Below are 20,082 nucleotides of genomic sequence, written 5' to 3'. Positions count from 1 at the left end.
AATAATAGTTTAACTTTTATCGTGGATTTTTGGAATTTACTGTTTTTATTTTATAACATTTAGCTTTTAATTTCACATGTGATTTAATTTTTAATCCAAGATATTATTAAAATGCCTTTAAATTCACAATTGGATAGATTTTGTAATTGTTACTATGTTTTATTTCAAACTTGATGGCATTATTTGTCAGTGAATATCACTTATTTATCTCTGGGGTATTGGGTATTTACCCAAAGGGGGAAAATACTAATTCAGAAAGTTATGTGCACTCCTATGTTTGCAGAATTTTTTACAATAGCCAAGTTATGGAGGCAGCCCAAGTGTGCATTAATAAATGAATGGATAAAGATGTGGTATACATGGATGCCGTGGAATATTACTCAGCCATAAAAAGGAATGAGATATTGTCATTTGCAACAGCATGGGTGGACCTATAGGGTGTAATGCTAAGTAAAGTAAGTGAGACAGAGAAAGACAAACACCATATGATTTCACTCATATGTGGAATTGTAGAAACAAATCAAATGAACAAAATAAAAAAGAGACAAAAACCAGACTCTTAAGTACAGAGAAGAAAGTAACGTTGCAAAGGGGTGGTTGGGTGGGAGGATGGGTGAAAGAGTTAAAGGGGATGAGGAGTAAACTTATCTCGATAAAGACTGAAAACTCTATAGAAATGCTGAATTGTTATATTGGACACCTGAAACTAATAGAGCACTATGTTAATTATACTTCAATTTAAAAAATAAACATTTGTCTCTGGAGAATTTGGCAAGATGTAGATACCAGTTCCAATCTCAGGGACATAAGGGGAAGAAGGGGAAAACTTATTATCTATTAATTCAAGGCAGCTTTTATACATAGAGTTATAACACACCAACTCAAACCTTGAGGGAAAAAAAGCAGCAGCCAGCCAGTCAGGAAGGTCAGAAACATCTTTTGAGTTAGTGAATTTCTCCTATAAGTAATGAACGTGAAAAATGTTAGGTACAGTGTTTCTTGCGAAGGAAATATTGTACAGTCAAAGTCTAATTTTGAGAGAACTCAAACAGGTAGTGCCAACTTTCTATAGATTGGAATTCAAAATAATCATACCTCATATATTCTACTCTCTAGTCCTAGTGCTGCATGATTTGGGCGGCAGACCAAGCTTCACTGGCTGAAAAACCTTGCCTTTCCTCACCAGTTGAAGCCCCAGCCTCTTATGGTTAGGCACTTAGGGAAATGGTAGGACCTGTTATGGACAAGCAAAGGAAGTGTGTTTTAAATGGGAATGGCATTAATATTTCAAATATATTCAAATAACTAGTAAAAATTTTAAATGATGCTATTGTTAATATGTTTAATGGGTGAGTGGATATTTTAACACTATAAATACCAAGCACCTAGCCTTTTTAGTCAACCTACTTAAGAATTCAAAGTCCATTTATTGTCAGTTTCTCCTCCTTTTCATTTTTATCACGTCATTCCCCTACTCTAACACATGAATGTTCCTTTGTTTTGTTCTGTTTGGTTTTAACCCTTAGGAGTGTCTCGACTTCTCTGTGTGGCTTTCCAAGCCTTCCATAATTTGAGCTGACCATCTCGACCATTTTATTTCTCATATTTTTCTAATACCTTGCCTCAACTCCTGGCAAACCAGTCTCTCCACAATTCCGTGTAGCGGAAATGTTTCAGATATTTCCATACCTGAAATTATACCTTCATTTTGGGCCTGAATGCTTTTGCCAGCCGCTTCTGCATCTGTACAGTCCTCTGCATCATGCTTGGAGGTCCAGATCAGCTTCACCCACCTCTGGGTAAAACCCTTTCAGGCCGCACCTCTTTCTTCTCCATTGCCCTCCAATAAATACATAGCTGTGTTGTAGAAATTAGCTCTGAACAGTGGGTTGATTGTTTTTTAGTAATGTTCCATAAATGTTACTCTTCTCCTCATTATAAATAATAACTCATGAACAGGGATCACCATTAAATTTCTGCCTCCCCCAAGATAGCCTCCCGAATAATTTACATCACAAAGGGCAGGCACGCCTTCAGTCCAGTAGAGCTGGCTAGAGACTTAATAAATCAACTCAGCAGTTGGGCACTTCTCCACTTCACAGGTTAAGAAACTGACATTTAGTAGGTTTAAGCATCCCAAATAATCAATTTCAGCCTTTAAATAAATGTCTCTCAGTTTTCAAGAGTGGTGTCTCCCATAGGTGAGTTATTTCAAAATTTGAGAAAGCATTTCTCTTTTAGAAAACTTCAGAAGACCACTGAAAAGTGGTTCTATCATTTTAAGGATATTAGTGTACAGGTAATCTTTATTCTGTAGTTTTGTTTTTAGTGCTACCAAAAATCTGATGGACAATGAATTATATGACTTTAGACCTTTTTATGTCTTTTCATTTTTTTTAAAAGATTTTGTTTATTTATTTGACAGAGAGAGATGGCTAGAGTGGGAACACAAGGAGGGAGGGGTGGAAGAGGGAAAAGCAGGCTTCCTGCCTAGCAGGGAGCCTGATGCAAGGCTCTGTCCCAGGACCCTGGGATCATGACCTGAGCTGAAGGAAGACGCTTAATGACTGAGCCACCCAGGGGCCCCTCTTCTCATTCGTCTACCAATTATAGTAATTGGGAATCTATGTTTTAATAATTGGCCATGTATTGACATGATTTTTACACAATTACGTGTGTCATCTCTTTTGAGATAAAATAGGAAAAAGAAAACACAAACCTCAGAATTCAAGACACCCTTGTGTAATTTGTAGCACATGATAAAGAATCTTTCGTGAAACAGGTGTTCAGTTATGGCTAAATAAATATGAGAGTAAAAGAAACAACATCAGGCTCTGGGGAAAAGAAATGAACAGACTTTATATTGAATAGTACATAAAAGATTGCTGATTGAATAGCAAATTTCCATCATCACACACATTCATAGATACTAACTACCACATTAAAATTTATATTGGCAGAAATGGTAGAATTTGTGTATAAGTTTGTTTTTTTTTGGTTTTGGCTTTTTGTTTTTGGTTTTTACTAATACCCATCCAAACTTGAGCAGTTGACTTGCTTCACAGGGCTTTACAAAGATATGCAACTTCTGGGGCATCTGGGTGGCTCAAGTTGGTTAACCATCTGCCTTTGGTCCTGCATCAGGCTTCCTGCTCAGCAGGGTGTCTATTCCTCCCTCTCCCTATGTGCCACTTCCCTCCATTCTCCTCACCCCCACCCTCCCTACCATACACTCCATCTCTCCAAAATAAATAAAATCCTTAAAAAAGAAAAGGTACTCAACTTCTGACAATATTGCAGGAGAAGACAATGCTTTGGCAGGATCTTAGTAAAGAAAGTAGCAAATTAGAAACTGAACTAGAAAATTTACTTAAGGTTTCGGTAATTATTATCACTCTCACATTATTACACTCATTTTTTCATGGAGGAATTGATATGTTGAGTATTAATAGTAGCCAGCCCTCATATTGTGCTCAGTGTGTATCAGATATTGTTTGAAATGATTACAGAACAAGTCATTTAAAATTCATAATACCTCTTTGAATATGTTCTATTATCATCATCATTTTATAGATTAGGAGATTAAGCAATAGAGAAGTCTCTCGAGTAAGTGGGAGAGCCTGGATTAGAATGCCAGCAATCTGGCCTCAGGGGCCTTTCCATTAACCATCTAGCCACATCATCACCTGAAATTTAAGATCAGTATGCATGACTACCGCATCAAGAATAAAAAATACTGTCATTGTCAAACTGTGTGACATCAAGCATTGTAATTTTTACATCTTAGGAAGGGTATAAGCAGCAAATTCTCAAGAGCTAAGAAGACAGTTATTCTCATCTTGACAGAATTCTCTGTTGAGAAAACCGTGTTAGCTCTACAGGTTTGGACTGAGCACAGAAACAGGAAATCAGGTGCAGGCCATGTATGGAATCGAGAATTGTTTTGTGTGAGAAGAATTTGGGTAAACTGCAGAGCATAAATGTGATGGGACTGTTGGGGAGCATGTGTTTGTATACTAAAATGTCTTGCGTTCATCTTCCCTTGTTTCACAGTCTGTACTCGAGAATCTTCCAGCTCTACCAGTTCTCTCCAATGGATCTCCAGACCCTGCACAGGCAGTTCAGAATGCAGGGAGTGGTGAGTGGCACATCCTTTTATATCAGACTGAAGCTGTGTCTTCTCGCTTTTACTCTGGCACTCAGTACAGTTAGCCGTGACTTTGTCAAGGCAAAATGTGTGGGATTTTTTTTTTCTATTTTGATTCTGTCACTCCAGCACTCACTCCTTGCCAGCTCCAAACACCCCATTCTGTCACACCAGAAAAATTAATTGAGCCAAATTGGAAGCAGAATCTTTTTCTCTTTCACTACCATCACATCATTTAGAAATTACTCACTTGGGTAATGTCTTTGATTTGAGGTCTCTTTCACAAGGAATCTGGATCTGCTTAGTAGTTGCGAGTGGGCCAGGAAGTAGGACACTTCTAAAAATCTCTACTTATGCTCGTGTCTACAGCACCAGAGCAACTCTCGCATAGCAACTCTAAATACATAAAGGCTAGAGGGTTGTCTTTTAACTGGACCTCTTCCACTTGAGTATTGTACTTTTGATTAGTGTTTCTGTTTAAAATTTTAAAATCTGTTGATTTGCAAATTTCTCCATTTAACTTTTAATGTGAGATTAATTAGGTCTTCTATTATTTCTTTTCATTGTCGTTCTTTAGTCACTGTCTATAGAAGAGGGTAAAAGACATGAGTTCTCTTTTTATAATCAGTTTTTTTTTTCACTGCATATGAACAGTTTTTCCAGGCAATGAAAAAAGATGGCAAGCCAAATCTTAGTTAGGAATCAGAGTTTAGGATTACTCAGATGATTTCTGGATTCACTTGTTTTTGGCCAAGGAATTTATTGTCTTAATTTCAAACTACCTCATAGACAATGTGGGACATTTCTTGTTACGCATTTGGCTCTTTTTTAATAAACAGCATAGAAAGTCAGGTAACCACATCAAATTACAAGAATTTGGGTTAATTTACATGAACAAACCTAGCAGTGAAAGTCCAAATTGAATTTTAACACATCCTAAGAACCAAACCTCCCATAGTTTGGGAGAAACAACAGGAGAAGTAAATTTAGGCAGGAATTCTAGTAGGGTCTTTGCCCGTTCTCCCGCTGCCTTAAGCTTCTGCTTCCCCAGGAGCAACAACATTGGGTTTAGATGGACTTAACTGTAATATCATAACATACAGAAGAAATGCCTCATTTGTGGGCTTTCCTCTAGTGATCTTCAGTGCCTTTCATGAGATATGAGAATCTAAGATTAAAAACATCAGAAGAAATAGAAAGTTTGTTTGGATAATGATTATAGAAATTTTTTCATATGGAAGTCTGAAGACCCCACATTATTATTTAACTGAACTCCTCTAGGTGAGTCTGATTCTGTTCCTTGGTTGTAAAGGTTCTGATGTGCCTGTAGGTTAACTTAGAAATATTTTGTGCTTATTTTACAGTACATGATATTGATTGATTAAATGACATATAAAAATTGTACATCCTTTTTTTTTAAGATGATGATTATCAGAAAAAAAACATTCCACCAGAAACTGAAGAGCTGTCCTTTGAAGTATCTTATTCAGAAATGGTTACAGAGGCTCCAAAAAGAAGTAAATTCAAGAAATCAGATTTTAAGAAAGAGGACTATGCTTTAACTGTATGTAAAACCTTTCACGGTTATTCCAATAACTTCCTATGGTTTTTCCATGGACAAACTAGGATATTTTTTTTTTCTTTTTTAAGTGTGTGTGTGTGTGTGTGTGTGTGTGTGTGTGTGTGTGTAGGGAGAGGGCAGGCATCAGTGTTATGCAGTACCCAGCCTGCCTGACCATACCTGGCAGTACTGGGTTGCAAAAGAGTTGTGAGGATGATGCTTGAATACTGTTTTACAGAGGAAATAGGATTTCCTGGTTGTGTGATTTCATGCAGCTTCTATCCTTACTTATAGGTTAATGCAGATTCTAACTATATACTTAGTTGTGTCTCTAGAAACCATGTATCAGAGGGGCTTACTGCAAAAAGTCAGTCATCATAACAAGAAGTGAGCACTTGCAGAACAGGCACTTAAAATCCATCAAAAATATTCTCAAGAATTTATAATATTATCATGAAATAGACAAGTGCAGCTATATACTTCATTATCCTGAAAGCCTCAGAGTATGTATCTACGTAACTATATCTATATCCAGGATATTATATCCTGAAAGCCCACTACAAGAACTATGTGACATTGATCTGTTGGCTACTCAGTAAATGCGTTTGTGAAGAGTTCGTGATGTAGAGTCCTGAATATTCTGTGCTGATCAGAGCTAGAGGCATGATGAGGAGCAGGGCACAGAGAGTTTAAGGGCTGAAGCATTGAGTCCTATAAAAACTGGCAGAGTCTTTACCTAGGTAGCCTGGACCATTCCCAGACAACAACCCCATGATGAGGGAGGAGCAAGAGGGCAGGGCAGGACCTGTAAGACTCACTGAGTGTCTTCTACCAGCTGCACTAGGTATCTTCATTGCAATCACCCTGTGACTGCTCCCATTTTACAGCTAAAAAAACTGAGGCTCAAAGAAGGTAAGTTATACATCCAAAGCCCCACAGTGAGTAGGAGGCTGAAATAGGATTTATTTGTTTTTTATTTTTTTAAAGATTTTATTTATTTATTTGACAGAGAGAAAGAGAGATCACAAATAGGCAAAGAGGCAGGCAGAGAGAGAGGGGGAAGCAGGCTCCCTGCTGAGCAGAGAGCCCGATGTGGGGCTTGATTCCAGGACCCTGGGATCATGACCTGAACTGAAGGCAGAGGCTTAACCCACTGAGCCACCCAGGCGCCCCTGAAATAGGAGTTAAACCTACATATGTCAAACTCTAAAACTCCTTCCAGTCCTTAAGCAAACCTCTATGTTGGAGGGCACAGGGTTGTTTTGGGGCATAAGATGGAATCCAGTGGGATTCTGGTTTCAGGGGCTCGGATGAGGATGCTGGCCCCCAGGTCCTTCAACCAGGCTGTCCCCTCCTGAGATTTGGGTCACCTGGGGTGCAGGTCAGTCTCCTGTGAAGAACTTTGTGTGAGATTTAGCAAGTGGTAATTATTTAATGAATGATTGCAGTTTTTGCCTTGGTTGTTGTTGCTATATATTACTGTTATGTGGGGCCTTGGTCTCAGAAAGAAGGGAAAACAACTAAGTTTTTTTATAGAACAAGTTATGCCCCAAACCACATTCTACATTTTTTTTTTCACTTTTAAAATACTTGAGGTTCCAAGGAACAGTTGTTGACTAAATGAACAAATGAATGAGTGAGTGGATGGTTAAAAACCTCAAGAAAGTTCTAACCTGAGGGACCCCTTATAGAGAATATACAAAGCTTTATAACTGAAATAACTGAGATTTTTGTACTTTAGCAAATTTTTTTTTCCATACCAGGTTTTTTGAGAGCCATGCTAACTTGTGGATATTATATAAGAACAATTTCTTTCTTAAAAGGTCTTCCTTAGGGGTGCCTGGGTGGCTCAGATGGTTAAGCTTCTGTCTTCGGCTCAGGTCATGATCTCCAGGTCCTCAGATGCAGCACCATGTCAGGCTCCTTGTTCAACAGGAAGCCTGCTTCTTCCTTTCCCTCTGCCTGCTGCTCCCCCTGCTTGTTCTCTCTCTTTCTCTCTCTCTCAAATGAATAAATAAAACCTTTAAAAAATAAAAGTGATCTTACTTATTATAGTCTTCACAGTATTTCTGGATTGTTGAAGAGTTTTTTGTTGTTGTTGTTACCATTTTACTGTATTTTTGTTTCCTATTGTGGAAATGGAGAATATAGCAATTTCATTGTCTCAAAATGATAGTGAGATTATTTGGTACCTTCTGTATTTTTTTTTTTTAGAAATATTTAGGCTTTAAATATCTGAATTTGAAGTTTATGGTAGAATAAGTACTGTCTCAGCAGACTTGTGCATCACATTCAGTGGGGAGATTAGTTAGTCTTTTGGAGGGTGCAGAGAGAATATGTCATATCTGATTAAAGGACTGATGGTCCCCTAACCTGAAAGGATACATCAGAAGCTCTTCTGGGAGTACTTAGCTGTTGGGATCTGTGTGAACCCTGTCATACGTGCCCCTGGTCAGTACATTCCATGTGGTGCCTAGGACATCGGTGGACAACACAGAAGGTTTCTTGGAAGAAAGATGTTTTCATGGTTGTGATGACGATGTTATAGTACACCTCAGACCACTGTTTTGATTGTAATTTAGCATAAGATTGTTCTGCAAATGTTCTTAAAATCATTCACAATCTTTCTATGACACAGCTTGCTTCTCGGAGATTTTTGTACAAGTAGCATGTTTTGCTATACAGATTTAGAATGTCTAGGTGGCATTTGAACGAGGGGATAATAATTTTCCTTTGCCATAAGAAATAAATATCTTCCATATGTATTTTAGAAATTTATTCTCCAGAAAACCAGATTTGGCCTAACCGAAGCAGGAGATCTGTCTGCTGAAGATATGAAGAAAATCCGCCATCTCGCTCTAATTGAACTGACTGCCTTTTTTGATGCCTTTGGAATCCAACTGAAAAGAAACAAAACAGAGAAAGTAAAAGGACGAGGTAGTTAAGACAGGTTTCTTCTGATTTTAACACTTTGACACCCTGGAATAAGAATAGTACTTTGCTGATTCCTTTTCCTTTCTTTCTTGCCCATTATACAATGAAGACAATGGTATTTTTGGCGTTCCACTTACAGTCCTATTGGACAATGACCGAAAGAAAGACCCTGGAGTGAAGGTTCCCCTGGTGTTACAAAAAGTAAGTAGGATGTAAATGACTGGGGAAATGATAGAGCCTCCTGTTTGCAGTTTGGAGTTATAAACCTGCTAATGAATTTTCTTGTATGTTTAAAGATACTAACACCCCCTTAGGACTCAGGCCCTTAGTGATTTTCAGATTTCTTCATGCATCCCCAAAGCATCCCACAGCACTTGGAACCAGTTTGCTTTGCTTCAGACTTTTGGAGCCCTTTGCAGTGTCTGACCATAAAGCATCAGATGATGGACACAGATGCTCTGTCATAATTTTTTCCGGTATTTTCTAAAGGTTACTTGGGTGTATTATATGTCTCTGTATTTGAATATTCTTTGCAGAATACAAGATGACCATTAATCATCAGCTGTACATTTATTGATTAAATGTTTGCTGAGCTATATCACAGTTTGGGTGTTTTCAAACATGTATGTATAATCATTTAAATGAATTTGCCAAACAAAGCTTAATAAAGCCTAAAATCCACTTTTCTGGTGGTTTTTCAGGTATGACTTATGATAGGATATATTTAGGTGGAAGGGAGTTTTAAGAAATTATATTACCTTAACTTTCATCTGCCAGTATCTCTGTGACCATCATTGCTCAATAGCTGATTTGATTTTAAGTCATGATTTTTATAGCCAACAATTTACACTGGATTACTCAAGTATGTTATGTCAAGTATGTTATTCAATAATGACATCCAGTGGCACATTTAAAATCCCAAGCCCTAAACACAAATCTTGTTGCATTTTAAATTGAGTTTTTCAGTAATGTAGAAAAATATTGACTGAGGAAACAAACTTACTTTATTCACAGTGACAATGCCATGCCTCTTTACTGTGTACTCTTTAAACTTTGCTGCCAGGGCCTCAGACCAAGTGGCTTCTCAAGTCAGGTGATGGCTTCTGATAGAGGCAGAGGACGACAATAAGAGAGCCAGAGGGTGCTGGCAACGTGCCAGCATGCATGGGGGCACCTGAGGGTGTCTCCCCTGAGCAGATGCCATCCATAGGCTAACATGGGTAGCCAGCACTGAGCAGCGTGAGGAGGTTGTGTTATCATCTCCCTTCTACTCCTGAGGCCACTGAGGCAGAGGAGGGTGAGATACCTCACCCTTGAACATACACCCAGCCAGGAGAAAGGGCAAAAGGAAGCACAGCCTATGTCCACGGCCAAAGTCCATGGTGACACGTACATTTTCTTTCCTTCTTTGAATTAGAACTAGAATGATGACCTCTCTCCTCTATGTAAAGGACAGAGTCTGAAGACAATGCATAAAAATCTAAGACTGAGGAGATTCAACACATGAATTTATATTATTATGTAACTTAGCAAGTGGAAGGTGCCCAGTAAATGCTAGTTCAACCAAATCTGGATTTATATCATCTTAGCAACTCAATACATGTTAGCTGTTATTACTCCTCATGTCAAGTATTCCCCATTGAAGACAGCTTAAGGTATTACTCTTCCACTCCTATGGGAGAACATTTTTTTATGGACATACTTCCTTGGCCTAAATACCCATTTCTCACCCACCTGTAAGAAGTACCTTCATTCAGGCACCACCATTTATTTATTTATTTATTTATTTATTAGATTTTATTTATTTATTTGACAGAGATCACAAGTTGGCAGAGAGGCAGGCAGAGGGAGAGAGAGGGGGAAGCAGGCTCCCTACTGAGCAGAGAGCCCGATGCGGGGCTCAATCCCAGGACCCTGAGATCATGACCTGCGCCGAAGGCAGAGGCTATAATCCACTGAGCCACCCAGGCGCCCCAAGGCACCACCATTTCTTAATAGGAAAAGAGCATAATCTCACAAAATAAACTGAGGGTGGTTGGGAGGAGGGAGTAGGGAGAGGGAGGTGGGGTTATGGACATTGGGGAGGGTATGTGCTGTGGTGAGTGCTGCGAAGTGTGTAAACCTGGTGGTTCACAGGCCTGTACCCCTGGGACTAATAAGACATTATATGTTTATTAAAAATTTTAAAAATTATTTAAAAAAAAAAGGAAAAGGGCAGAGACTCTGGATGATCCTCCTCTGAGGTGTAAACATGGGCAACTCACATACCCTTCCCATGCCTTGGTCTTCTCAGCAGTTGGATGGGGATGTGGTTATTGCCTGCCTGGTAGAATTAGTGCGAGGATTAAATGAGTTAATAGATGACAAATAGTTAATTAAATAGTTAATAGATGCTGAGAAAGGGGCATCTGACACAGTAAGTGCACAATAAATGTTAGGTTATATTGTTATTATGTTTACAGCATCATCATCCTCATCACTATCACCATGGGAACTTGGGAGAGGTATAAACCTTTACAGTTTCTGCCTTTTTGGTCATATTTCTAGAATTCCTATTGTCTCTCAGCTAATAATAGTAAATTTGGAAACTTTTTTTATTGGTCCATCTGCAGAAAGAGTTATATAGTAATCAAATCTTAAATTGTCCAAGCACAAGCTTGAGTAATCAAATCTTAAATTGGCCAAGCACAAGCTTGAGAGACAGGGCCATTACCTTTGAGGTTGATCCCAGGAAAGTGACAAGACAATTCTGTCTCTGTTGTATTTGTAAATTGGAAACTACTGTTGACCTTAGAGGCGGTTGTGAACATTTTACAAGGCATTCAAATACCAGGCATGTATATATGCATGGTAATTTATTTATTGTTATCACCATCTTGTTATTTTAGATGTTTATTATTGTATGGAGGTATTCATTTTTATAATATATATCATTGCTTTTTAGTTTTTTGAGAAAGTTGAAGAATCAGGCCTGGAATCTGAAGGAATTTTTCGACTTTCAGGATGCACTGCCAAAGTTAAGGTACCGAACATTTTTTTCGTTCTTGTGGGAGACCAAACTAGTGAGACCCAGTTCATACAGGCCCCAGGTGTTAAGTCCTTTGTTGTCATTGCTGTTGGTAGGACCACTTGACCCTGTATAGTGTTCCTGGATACCTGTGATTAAATATTCCATGATCCTGAGTTGTGTATCCTTTTATTTTTTAGAACAACAACAATAAAAAAACCAGTAACAGAGAAACAACACGTCAATTTACCATGAAAAACTGTTGCTTACCTTTAGTTTGGAAAAGTTAAAATGTCCCATCACTATTTTCAAGGTTAAACACTTTAGTTGCTGTGTTCTTCTTGGTCGTGGAATTTACAAAGTCAATATTACATAAACCCTATTTCCATTATCAGTTGCTTTACTTATTTATTTTTTATGTACTTTTTTTTTTTTAAGTGTTGGAGAGGGACAGAAAGAGAGAGAGAGAAAGAATCTCAAGCAGGCTCCACGCCCAGCATGGAGCCTGATACAGGGCTCAATCTCATGACCCTGAGATCATGACCTGAGCTGAAATCAAGAGTCAGACACTTAACTCACTGAGCCACTGAGGCAACCCCCATGATCAGTTGCTTTAAACTTAGAAACATTCTTTGGCCGTCTTTTTAATGAAAGTCTTTGTAAGAATACGTAGGAATGGTTGTCACCACTAGAATAATCACTCAGAAGTTCTAAAACCTAGTTTTATTAACGGTAATGTTAATTTCTACATTTTAAAACCACCTGTGTAATGTGATTCCTTTTGCTTTGCTTTCTTCCTTCCATGTAGTGGCAAACTGCACAGCTGTATAAAGGAAAGAATCACTAAAAAGGAAAACCTTTCTCATAAGTTTCCAGTAAGATATCCCCTTTGTTTACTTGGGGGTATCACCGTGAATAGTTCCGCTCTGCCCTTGAATCACTCCCTGGCTGGAAGACATGAAAATCTGAGCAGTTTTAAATAATCAGTCCTTGAGAAAAAAAAAAAGTCTCAGGATGAGGGAAAAATTAACTCGGTTGCAGTGCATAGAGGTGGAAGAGCATCTCTTCATTAATTCATTTTGGTACATGTTTAGGGAAATTCTATTTGTATCAGATATCTCAGAGTTTTTATTTAGAAGTGTGATGCGATGCTTTTGTAAGTAGAAACTGAGCATAAATAGGCTGTGTCTATTGGGAACTCCAGAAGGCAGATTCTGAGATGGAATCAGGAGTAGAAGAGGCATAGTGCTTCTGAAGGGTGCAAGGGAGGAAGCCAGGCTGAGCAGGCTGGGCCTCAGACCAGGTGCAGGGCTGACACTGGTCTTCCCTGCCCTTCGGAGTAGCTCCTCAGCAGGCAGAGGGACCAGCTTCCACACCGCACAGTCACTGCTCCGGCTTCCTGTGAAGGAGGGGATGAGGCCGATGAGCAGGTGCTAACGGCTGGCAGAGCCAGTTGTCAGGAGTCACCTGCATTATTTTATGCAGTTAATTGATTTTGTAAGGGAAGTCCAAGCAGTGTGCCACTTTGCCAGTGGCAGTAGGGGTCGGGGCATTTGAAGAGTTGTCACTTCCCTGGGAATGGAGATTGCTAGATGCTAGCAAAAGGTCATTTGAAAGGCAAGAAAATTCCTAATGGATCCTCAAGGTTTATTCTTTCTAAATTGAATCTGCTTTTTGTCTTAGATTCTAAGAGTTATGGTTGTCATATGTACCCTGAATCCGAGGATGAGAGTCAGAGGACCAAAGTGAAGTTTAGAGAAACAAATTTGCTAGACACAATTAGACTTCATTTCTCTAAATCTCCCTCCATAACTGAGAAGTGGTATTTACACAGATTCTTCCCGGCTTGTGTGTGTGTGTGTGTGTGTGTGTGTGTGTGTGTGTAAAATATTATGGAGGTGATTTAAACTCTCTTTTTCAAATAATCAAAAGGAGACAACATTACACAACCATTGTATGCACAAAGTTTAACACCATAGCAGAAGTTATTTTTCTTTAGCTAATCTTTGCCTGAAAAATGCTTACCAAAGGCTAATAATTCCTTCAGAGTGTTCTTATACGCACATGCATTCCTGAACCATATTTAAGGAAAAGTCCCTTTTCTTCCCTAATCGGTTTTATGTAGTTTCAGCCTATTTATTCTGTCTCTTACTACTCTGAGAATGTAATCCAGATGTTTGCATGGTTTGAGCTCCAGGAAAACCAATGTGAAAGAAATCTGGGCCAGCACACAGAAACAGGGGAATATCATAGTTAGAAAGATATTGTAAATTGATCTATTAAAGGGGTCTTTATTTCTCTTCTTTGTTCAAACTTTAAACTATTTGTGTAAATTCTTCTGTTAGACTAGTTTTTCTAGGGATGTGCTTATGGAAAGATAGTTTTAAAAGCTCTGTTATAATTATCCTCAAATTGTGCCAAATAGATGACACTAACTCTAATGTATCATTGTGAGCAGTCTTGTGCTTTCAAGGCCTAGTGAGACTAAAAGGGGCGCAGGCCTGGGGGGAAGCTGCTAGCTTTGGCCACACAGGGGACACAACAGTGGAGCCTATTCCTGTATTTGAGGCCACGGATCATTTGGGACCAATTTAATGCCTTGGTGTTTCCAATGATTTTCTTTTCCAAAAATGACAGTAATTTGAGCTGATCACTGGGGAATACATTTTATGGAAGAAGGCAGGCTGTTTGACATGCGAGAGTGGTTTTTTTTGTTTTTGTTTTTGTTTTTGACTTGTTTCAGTTATCCTGAGGCTGCTCTAAATGTTTCATAATTATGTTACTTGGTCTACTGATTTCCCTTCCTGACCTGGTTTTTGAAGCTGAAGGTGGGTCATTTGCATTTTTATAAAACGACCTCCGAAATGGAAGCAGGTTGTATATTTTGCTCAGAGCAGATTGAAGGACGTGGCATCTGACCCTGACCTAGTGTCCTCATTAACACTGGACAGAAAACATGACTTCTTTAACCTCTAAATGCTTCCTTTCCTGTCTTTGGCGAGCTAAATTCAACACCTGGTTTATGATTTCATGTTTAGGACCACCATGGAAATGTCAGCTCTGTTCCTATGGCCCTCAGTCTTTTCTGGTCAAAAGGAAGAGAGGACATTCTTTTTTTTTTTTTTTTTTTAAGATTTTATTTTATTTATTTGATAGAGAGATAACAAGCAGGCAGAGCAGCAGGCAGAGGGAGAGGGGAAGCAGGCTCCCTGCTGAGCAGAGAGCCCGATGTGGGGCTTGATCCCAGGACCCTGAGATCATGACCTGAGCTGAAGGCAGAGGCTTAACCCACTGAGCCACCCAGGCGCCCCAAGAGAGGACATTCTTTCTCTCAGTATTGTTTTATTCTGTCCATCCAGTCAAGCTGAAGAGATACTGTTACCCAAATAACCACATATGCATGGGTTTCCCATACTAATAATACTAAAGGTTATTACCAACCGAGAGGAGGGGATGTTATGAGCAGCCAGCATTTACTGAGCGCTTCCGTTGGGGTGGGCCCTCCCCTCCGCACTGAACTTTACATTGTATTATCTGATTGAATCTCTGTGAAGTCGTTTTATTTATGTATTTGTTTGTTTCTTTATAGAAATTGTATATTCTTATTTGACTGAGAAAGAGAATACAAGTAGGGTGAGGAGCAGAGGGAGAAGCAGACTCCCCACTGAGCAGGGAGCCCCATGCGGGGCTCGATCCTAGGGCTCTGGGATCAAGACCTGAACCCAAGGCAGATGCTTAAGAACTGAGCAACCTAGGCGCCCCTGAAGTCATTTTAACATCCCTATTACACTGTGAGAAACTGAGGCATAGGCCTTAACACTAGTCAGTTGTGGAGTTGGGATAAAAACCTAAAGAATCTAGTCATAGAGCCCACTCTTGATGCTGGAGCCATGTTGCTTGGTAAGCAACAGGGAACCACTGGCAAGTTAGAATGGTGGTCATGGTGTGTTTCAGACAGCTTCCTACAGCAGAGGGTTGTGGGAGATGAATCTGAGTTATTCTGCTCTCAGTGGTGCTTCCTGCCTCCTTGAAAACAGTTTCACCCTTGCTTTGTAGCACCAGGCAACGGATGGAAGACATTTGCTGTTTTCCCTCTACTTCCTGTTAACAACACTTCCATCTGCCCATGACTCCAACTAGTAGTCAGAGTCATTTTGGACGGATCTGTTACCCTCTAAATAATCCATCACTGATTTGTGAGAATTTTCTCTCAGGCATTCCATCAGTGCCACCTCTCCTTTCTGTCTTATAGCTGCTTATCCAGGTTAGTCCTCAATTTCCCAGAAATGGTACCATGGCCCAGTAACTAGTCTCCTTGCGTCTAGTCTGTTCCCTAATCGGCACCAAGCTTTATTCTCCAAATCACTTTCCCATCTGGCTGTCAGAAAAGATAAATCTCACCTTGTTCTCCTGCTTTGATGTGTTCCATGTTGCCTCGTGGCCCATGGAATGAAGTTCAGTAGCATGAGGGCTGGCTCTGGTCTGTGCCCCAGCAACACTGAACCTATCAGAGTTCCCCAGACCCAGTGGGTCTCCTTGCATGTGTACCACTGGTAGAGCACTTTCTGCTGTCTTGAGTACCCTTCTATTTCCTCTTCCCCTGACAAATTCCTCACAGACTCAAGACTTGGCCTGAGCCAAGTTGGATTCTCCTCTTTCCTGGCTGCACAGCATCTGATATGTGACCTGAGTTAGCATCAGGAATTCATAAGATGGTCCCATTCACAGAACTGCAAGATGCCTAAAGGCAAAGAATGGATACCATGTATCCTTCTCTTACCAGAGCCCAGTCTGTGCTCTACTTCTTTTATTCTAGGGAGCACTTTGTATGTATGCTTTAGATATATGCTTTAGTGCTTTACAGAGTGTATTTATCAGCAAAGGATTTGCTTGATTTGCCCTCTTACTCCTATTAGATTGAGAGCTTCTCAAGGACAAGAAGAAAATCTCCTTTTGCTGTCATTAGTAAGGGCAAGAGGGTAGCTTGGAATCCTGTCTGTTTCTATAAGGGACATGTATTGGCAGGTTGTCTCCCATGTCCCAGGTTTGGGGCGCCATGACAGCATTAATGTCTGGGCTGGTTAATGAGCTGCAGTGTGGTAGGGAAAGGTCAGACGTGCAGACTGACTTTGGCTCTGTGTGACTCAAGGCTGGAAGGCCATAAACACCCTGAGGGTTTTCAGAGTTCTCTTTTTGGAGTAGTTAGGTGTCAGTTGGGGAGCTGCTACAACTAACTGCTATTAATAGGTAAACTGTATGCAGTTCAAGGGGATGGTAGAAAATGAGTTTGAAAAAGAAACATGGAGAACGGGGGCATTGATAATCAGATGAATCGATAATGTGAACTGTATAACCTGACTAAAACTTACGGAGGCTTAGTGATTTTTTTAAAGTATTTACGCAGTGTTCCAAACCTTATGAAGGATTGGGCAAGCATGCAGACATGTGAAAGACATGTGTACCTCTTGGCATAACACTTTGCTGTATCTGCTCCAGGAAGATGTCATTGGTCTTCATGTTGCCATGACGTCAGAATTCCTTTACTGGCAGTTTTCATTCTGTATGAGAACTAGTTGAGAGGCATACATTCTTGATCTAATTTAGAAGATGACAGGATGGCAGAGGGAAGGCATCATGGAAAAAAAAAAAGAAGTGGAGGCTTTTGTCAAATCAGTACATTTATCCTGTGGGGATATAAGTGGTATTCAGCCAAAAACCACAGAAACAAAACTATGATGAGTAAAGAATTTTATAGTTCTGTAGAATTAGCAGATTATTTCATGATTAACATTATTCTGAAAAGATTGTAGAAAAAAATCATTCAAAAAGAGCCATTTCAGTTCTTTAATTATGTTGAAAAAGTTAGGCTTGGTAGATATTGACTTTTCAATCTATTTACAAAAATAATTTACGTAATGACAGTTTTTAAAAGGGAAAGGGGGATCAGGTGGTAAAAACACTTTGAATATTGACTGTTTTTCTTGATTTCAGCAATACCGTGAAGAACTGGATGCCAAGTTTAATGCTGATAAGTTTAAATGGGACAGAATGTGCCATAGAGAAGCTGCAGTAATGTTGAAGGCGTTTTTCAGAGAACTACCCACCTCTCTCTTCCCTGTGGAATATATACCTGCCTTCATCACTCTCATAGAAAGTAGGTGGAAGAAGTTAAGTGTGAATGGGCTAAGATATAAGGTTAATAAAGTAACAGAGAGCAAAAGAAAGGTGCATAATCAAATATGATCATAAATGTACAGATTTCCTCTTTCCTGGCAGTTGTTGTTGAAATACTGAGTTTGATGGTAAACAGTCCTCTCTTTTCCTTAAGTCTGGTAGATACAAGTTAGCAGGTTTTATGACCATTAAAAGAGTGGTTTGCCAAAAGACCAGACTCTTGAGATTTGAATTCTTGTTCAACCATCTATTAGCCATGTAATGAACCTTTCTGAGCTTCATTGCTGCACCTATAAATTACAGATTAACAATTGCTTGTCAGGGTTGTTGTGGTTATTGAATGAAGACATCTAGAATAATACCTGGTGTGTAATAGTCCTTCCAAAAATAGGTCTCTTCCTTCATTAAATCCAAGGTCCTGGGTTTGATGATGTGTAAAACACAATTCAGCACAGAAGGTGTTTTGTCTCTGAAAACTACAAAGTCACATAGACTAGGCCTTAAGTGAGGAACTTGGATAAAAGCATGGAAACTGGAAAGTGTGTGTTGTATTTGGCAATGAGAGGATAATTTGGCATGCTTTTAGCCTGAGGGTTGAATATTGTGGAGATGTGACAAGAGAGAATTTAGAAAAGCAGAATGGGTTTACATGAAGGGGGCTTTGACTACTAGCCAGAGGAATTCAGGGGTCACAAAGCTGTTAAATAAATGGCAATTCTGCGTGGACAAAAAAGGCCCATGGACAAACTGAAAGGACACACCCCTTATAAAAAGGTTGGCCACTGCTCTGCTCTAAAAAATGGTTACCATGTGGGAATGAGAGCCAAAATCCACACTTTAATAGGGAAACTGTTAATTTGAAAATATCAGCTACAAATTCGAATTTGAAAACACTCTGTGAGCCTAACAAATGATATCTATATCTGCCAGTTTACAGCTTCCTGCAGGTTGACCAGAACTATAAAATCCTTAAAACCACAGTGAAAGAAAATAATAGGTCCTAAGTTTTATGACAAAATTTGACCTAAAAAATAGTAGGTTCTACCATGAGAGACTATGGACTCTGAAAAACAACCAGAGGGTTATGAAGGGGCGGCGGGGGGGTGGGTGGGGGGTTGGAGGTTGAGGAACAAGGTGGTGGGTAATAGGGAGGGCACGTACTGCATGGAGCACTGGGTGTGATGCCAAAACAATGAACACTGTTATGCTGTAAATAAACAAATAAAAATAAATAAATTAAAAAAAAATAGTAGGTTCTAAATCTTTAAACATTTTAACTAAATCAGATTCATAATATATCCTTTGTGCCTTCAGAAAAGAGAATACCATAGGCATGGCAGTTTCTCCTAAGCTTTAATTCACAGGCCATCTGTGACTAGGATCTCTTTACTTTATAAGATGTAGTATTTTGTCTTAGGAGAGAGACTCTTACAAAGAGAGAAGAGCTAGTTCACTTCATTCTTTTTTTATTTCAGATATTGTGTTTTGTCAGTTCTAGAATTTCCAGTTGGTGCGTTTTTTAAATTGAAATATAATTAATATACAGTGTTATATTAGTTTTAGGTGTATAGTATAATGATTCAATAATTTGATAATTTTTCAGCACTCATCATGATAAGTGTACTTTTTAAAAAATATTTTTACTAACATATAATGTATTATTTGCCCCAGGGGTACAGATCTGTGAGTCATCAGGCTAACACATTTCACAGCACTCACCATAGCACATGCCTTCCCCAGTGTCCATAACCCAACCACCCTCTCCCTACCCCCTACCCCCAGCAATCCTCAGTTTGTTTGTGAGATTAAGATCTCTTACGGTTTGTCTCCATCCTGATCCCATCTTGTTTCATTTTTTTTCCTTACCTATCCCCAAAATCTCCCACCCTGCTTCTCAAATTCCTCATATCAGAGCGATCATATGATAATTGTCTTTCTCTGCTTGACCTATTTCACTCAGCATAATACCCTCTAGTTCCATCCACATCATTGCAAAATGGCAAGATTTCATTTCTTTTGATGGCTGCGTAGTATTCCATTATACATATATACCACATCTTCTTTATCCATTCATCTGTTGATGGACATCTAGGTTCTTTCCATAGCTTAGCTATTGTGGATATTGCTGCTCTCAACATTCGGGTGCATGTGCCCCATCAGATCACTACATTTGTGTCTTTAGGGTAAATACCCAGTAGTGCGATTGCTGGGTCCTTTATCTTTTTCACCCATCCCCTCTCCACCTCCCCTCTGGCAGCC

General features: G+C 39.3%; 1 protein-coding gene across 5 annotated transcripts in view; it reads left to right on the top strand.

Annotated features, from left to right (window-relative positions):
* The window catches only part of ARHGAP28 (Rho GTPase activating protein 28), a 210,101-nt gene that overhangs the window by 156,415 nt on the left and 33,604 nt on the right, over nt 1–20,082 (top strand). For all 5 annotated transcript variants that reach the window (XM_046026100.1, XM_046026101.1, XM_046026104.1 and 2 more), the window contains exons 6-11: nt 4,054–4,138; nt 5,569–5,711; nt 8,480–8,645; nt 8,752–8,843; nt 11,587–11,664; nt 17,641–17,803. In XM_046026100.1, coding sequence (XP_045882056.1) covers nt 4,054–4,138; nt 5,569–5,711; nt 8,480–8,645; nt 8,752–8,843; nt 11,587–11,664; nt 17,641–17,803 — 727 coding nt within the window. The remainder of the gene's footprint in view (nt 1–4,053; nt 4,139–5,568; nt 5,712–8,479; nt 8,646–8,751; nt 8,844–11,586; nt 11,665–17,640; nt 17,804–20,082) is intronic.

The sequence above is a fragment of the Meles meles genome, chromosome 12 (genome assembly GCF_922984935.1).
Source record: "Meles meles chromosome 12, mMelMel3.1 paternal haplotype, whole genome shotgun sequence".
Classification (NCBI taxonomy): Eukaryota; Metazoa; Chordata; class Mammalia; order Carnivora; family Mustelidae; genus Meles; species Meles meles.
The sequence above is the reverse complement of the archived record's forward strand: the minus strand, read 5'-3'. Positions and strand labels throughout refer to the sequence as shown.